This window comes from Suillus fuscotomentosus, assembly GCF_016647785.1.
Source record: "Suillus fuscotomentosus strain FC203 chromosome Unknown F5891scaffold_113, whole genome shotgun sequence".
Lineage (NCBI taxonomy): Eukaryota > Fungi > Basidiomycota > Agaricomycetes > Boletales > Suillaceae > Suillus > Suillus fuscotomentosus.
The window spans coordinates 138,460-143,286 of record NW_024539625.1 but is presented as its reverse complement, the minus strand read 5'-3'; the positions used below and the strand labels follow the sequence as shown (position 1 = coordinate 143,286).

At 48.0% G+C, this 4,827-nt stretch overlaps 1 protein-coding gene across 1 annotated transcript; it reads left to right on the top strand.

Annotated features, from left to right (window-relative positions):
* Positions 1 to 793: 793 nt before the first annotated feature.
* F5891DRAFT_1197064 (uncharacterized protein) lies at positions 794 to 4,614 on the top strand (the record flags this gene model as incomplete). Its single annotated transcript, XM_041368423.1, has 8 exons — positions 794 to 1,234; positions 1,290 to 1,641; positions 1,693 to 1,761; positions 2,736 to 2,942; positions 3,003 to 3,110; positions 3,170 to 3,250; positions 3,305 to 4,209; positions 4,261 to 4,614. 8 exons carry the CDS (start codon positions 794 to 796, stop codon positions 4,612 to 4,614), a joined length of 2,517 nt encoding a protein of 838 aa, XP_041218527.1.
* Positions 4,615 to 4,827: the final 213 nt, after the last annotated feature.

Genomic DNA, 4,827 nt, shown 5'->3' with positions numbered 1-4,827 from the left:
ATAGATATATGGACGTAAGATCTCACCACGGTCAGATCGATTTCCAGAATCAAAGGTATCGTCCATTGTCATGTCAACATCAGTTTGCCCCCTTTCTGAGTTCGAGTCGTTGAAACGGTGCTGCGACTCAGACGCTGTGGGACTGCCAGAGGGGATGACATCGAATGACATAGTATGAGTCATGCTAGAACTCGGCCTGGCTTCTAAGGGTTTACAAGAGGCAATCGGTCTTGGATGGGCCTTTACATGCCCACTGGAAGGCCTCAGTGGTAAGGTTCCCTAGCGACAAGTTTACTAAGTCCTGCTCTGACCAATAAGCCAACCAACTCACTTGTGATAGGGCCTTCGTTGACATGTTTGCAACTAAATTAGACAAAGTCGAACCTCTCGCGAGCTCTAATCTTTTCTGTCTTGCAAGAACGCTAGACCTTTTGAAAAAACTGCAAGTCGCTCGATGTCTATTCAGTCCTCGATTGTCTGTTGCCTTCTGCCAAGAACAACCTCGAGCTCCGCACTGAGACACCATCACAAAAACCAGCAGGATCCAGAAAACTTGTAAAAGCCGCATGTATTACAATGGGTATGTTGCCGAATACAAGCTTCAGCTCGGTAAGTGCATCTGAGAACTCGAATCGCGAGTCGCCATAGCACTCAGCATTGTACACATGTTTCTGGAGTTTTGTTTCCAATTTCAAATTTCAAATTCCTTATCATTTTTCCTTATACGACATAGAATCAATATGGAAATACTAATAATAACAAGTGTTATACGTACACGTACTCATAAGCAACCATGTTCAACCCTTCGGAACCCAGTTCCCTCCCACTTACGCACCAGCCCACAGTAAGAATGCCCTTTCATGCTCCTCCAAGCTCGACCAGAGGGTCGAGTCAGGAATGCGAGTACAAAGACGAGCCCAGTCAATGCGAGACTGATCCTTCTTCGTGCATACTCGAGCCTTCTCCAGCTCTCGTTCGGACGATTGGTAAGACTCGCAGTCGACATATCTCACAAGCCAAACGTGCCAGGTCGCCATCATCTGACGAAACCAACGACGGCATTCTTAGACCTATAACTCCTCCACCCATAATCAACGATCTTGCTCGTTTTGTCAAGCGTGCAAAGTTAAGCCCAACGCTTCGCATAAAGGATAGCTCCAACACACAGGATCGCCGCTTTTTTAATAACCAGTTATCTCACCGTGGCTCATTGAGTGTATCAGATGCTCAGCGGGTATGTTATTTTGTATATAAATTGGACAAATTGCTCATTGAGAAAAACATACCAGACCAAAGATGTGCTCCGGCGCCGTTTGAAGAACTTGTCTTCAGAAGCTGCAGCTCAAGCTGTAGTTACGATGCACGCTGACGTTGAATGGAGGCGCGTGTGTTGTCTGGCAACGGCTTGGGAAATCTATGCGAGTGAAGAACACTTGAAGTTCCTTCACATGGTTCTTGAAGATCAAGGTGAAAGATATGCCAGTGCTGGCAGTGAGCCTTTTGGCACGTCAGTTGAAGGGCTCGTTAGCTGTAGTGAGGAGGAACTTAAAGATCGGATAGACTTCGGTGTCGCTGCATACAGCCATGATGTAACATCATTCGCTGTTGGAGACACACAGTTGGATTACCTCGAGAATACATGTAAGTGTGCTCATTTACCTACAAGCAATGTCGCTGCTGATGATCATAAAGCCACAGACTCAGACGAATCCGACGACTCTGGCATCGCTCTCACGCACTCGGAAGAAGACCGATCCAGGGGTGAGACATTAAGAACTGCAGCAATTTCATCACCGTGTAACAGCTAAAGTACTCAGTATAAATGACTTTCGCCTGGCTTTGCGCTGACCATGTGCTAGATTCATTGTCTCAACATATGCAATGCGATAGGAATAGTTCGGGGACAAAGTTTCCCCTGTAGCTTTACCGATTGTGATGTGGGGCATGAGGTCCCCATTGTTATTCTCTGTTTCCTTCTGTTTGTCCCTGTGACAGTATCGTTATCAGATCTACAACATTCACTTCGAACTTTTGTTGCGATAGGTTACACATGTACTTCATCGATAGTTGTTGGCTACCAGATGCCTTTCAATATCAGATATCGGGAAGGCGGCCTCGATGCCGGTTTTCTTTTACGCTAGATTTTGTAATTTAAGTTTCGCCTTACTTTGATGGAACACGGTTTTGACTATGTTAGATTACCGACGCCTGGGATCATAGTACTGCCAGCATATGACGTTAGACTGGGCTAGTACTACTGAGTCATTATGGCGTAAATCGGCCCGGGGTTGCAGCGGCCAACGTTTCCGAAGTTGGCCGGCACGACTAATCTGGACAATGGTTCGAATTTCATGTGTGTAACATGAGGCTAGGTACAATTCAATTGAACTCCATATATCGACGACTGAGTACCACCCCAAACCTTAATTGACCTCATGACAGCGGGAATTAACGTAGATTGCCCAACTTGTACGCGTCTGAAAGCAGGAATACATGTTTTTCCTTCCAATCGGACGCGTCTGCCTTCAGAGGCCAGAAAATCTTGCAACAAATCGAAGAGTAAGTCGCACTCATTATCCAATTAACCGTGACACTGTCTGATAGATCTGTTATCGCAGCCGGCATGGGTTTGATCAGTGGGGCCCTCTTGTACCCTCCGCGGCCGTGTTCGACTCGAATTTACGCTACCTGTATCGTGACCACACTCCTACTACTCGCAAGACATCGTCATCCAGACTCGGATATGTTCAATTTCGACTCTGATTGGCAGCCTGACCCGGACTCTCAGCATCAACATGGCCCTGGGCAACAGAGTCACAGTGAATCAGGATGGTCCGGCCTGCCACAGCTCAATCATTCTGATTCAGGTCAACGATCACTGCAGGAGAGTCTGCCGCAGCATGAACCTGACTTAGTACCAGCAGGTGGCTACCACGCTCAATGTACGTTTTGCTTCTCCTCAAACCGTTTAGCAAGATCTATTAATGTTCTTCCACTTCAAGCTCACGGCCCCCAGCTGGGGTATGGCGATGATCTTCAGGCCGCTAATTCCTCTAACTCCAATGTGCATGAGAGCTCAGATAACGCAGAGTTATTTAACTACGGTCATGGTAAATGTTGTTTGATATTATCGTTGTTCGCCACATTTACGTTTGTCATTTTCACGCAGGGTATCACAGTCTTCACCTATACGACAGCTACTCGAACATTCCCTGGCAAGGCTACAACGACGGTAGTACTAGCACCAATTGTGAGTTTCGTTATCATTCATTTACACTGTCTCAAGTTGCTCATAATTTTCAAGTTGGTGCTCATGGTGACTACCTGTCTGCAGGCAGCAGCAGTCAGTTGCATATGGAGCCACCGCCGCATACATTCCCAGATGGGCACAATGCAGTCGTCGTCCCTCACGCTGGTCCCGTCCCTCACGCTGGTCCCGTCCCTCACGCTGGTCCCGTCCCTCACGCTGGTCCCGTCCCTCACGCTGGTCTCCCTCACGCTGGTCCCGTCCATGACTCCACGGCTCCGCAAACCATACACAATCTTCAACTCCCTGCTGACACCTATACTATGGCGTCCAGCAGCTCGCACAGCGAGTACTACTTCGCGACATCTCACACCGACTTGAACGACCCTCAGCCCCCCTCCGACCCCATGCCTCATGTGACTCAAAAGTTGGGCCGGAGTGTTCGACCGAGCAGCCGTAAAGCTACGAGCTCTCGGACGAAGTTTCTCACCTCCAAACAAATCCCCCAGGAATCACCTTTGTCCATGATACAAACGCCCTCATCGCTGTCGCTAGGTTTCACATCGCCGGAGTTCATACGAGACGTAAAAGAGGATGCTCGAACGACTATGTTTAAGTTTTTGTTCCAAGAAAACCTTTTCCCGTCCACGACAGAGAACTCCGCTATCGCTAAGAGAGCACTGGACGATACGATCGCTCGGTACTCTACCACCAAAGGTGTTAATGGGGTCGACCTCGTCCATTGGAAATCTGGGCAAGATGGTAAAAATTTACTTGCGAGGATGAAAGCGGTTGTGAAGGAAATACACAGTGACTTCGAGCAGGTCGCTACGTTCTCCTGGATATCTGCCTACGCATTGAGTCACAACATATCCATGACTAAATTTGACATGGAAACAGCGTGGATCACAAGACTGACTGCCCTACTGTCAAATTTTCTATTCGCCGATGAGGTCATTCAGGTAGGTCATAACGAAATTTTATTTTCGTGTCGTGATGCATACTCATTACAGATGACTATGGACAACGGGAGAATTATAACGTACCGAATCCCGTTTGGCCACCCGGCCGTCTTTGACTTGCTAGAACATATAATAAACAACATGCAGTACTCTCGTTACGTTCCCTTCGACCAAGAGGACTGGAAACGCTACCTCACCAATGCCATCTTCCTTGCAGCAACTTCACGTGGTTGGTCGCTGGAGAAAGGTTTGGCGGGCCCTTGGTCTGGGGCTATAGTGTTTGAGTCCGCGGAAAACAGGGCCCGTTACAAGACCATGAAGTCTCGCCTGCCCGCGTTGTCTGATGATGAAACGTTGAGGTTTGATGGATTGTTGGTTGACATGCGCCGTGCACTAGTAGGGTAACTCTAGATCCTGAAAGTACGTCTTTCACTAGACTCGGACGCTGGCGATTGGCGACACCAACGCCAAACTTGGCATCCTCGTCCCTAATGCTCACAGGCTATTATGCAATGTATAGGTAGCACAACTTCGGATAGGCTCAGTTCGACCAAAGGACTCGGATGACATGATAACATTTGTACATTTAGAACCACGCAAATACTGAGCGTAGCGTAG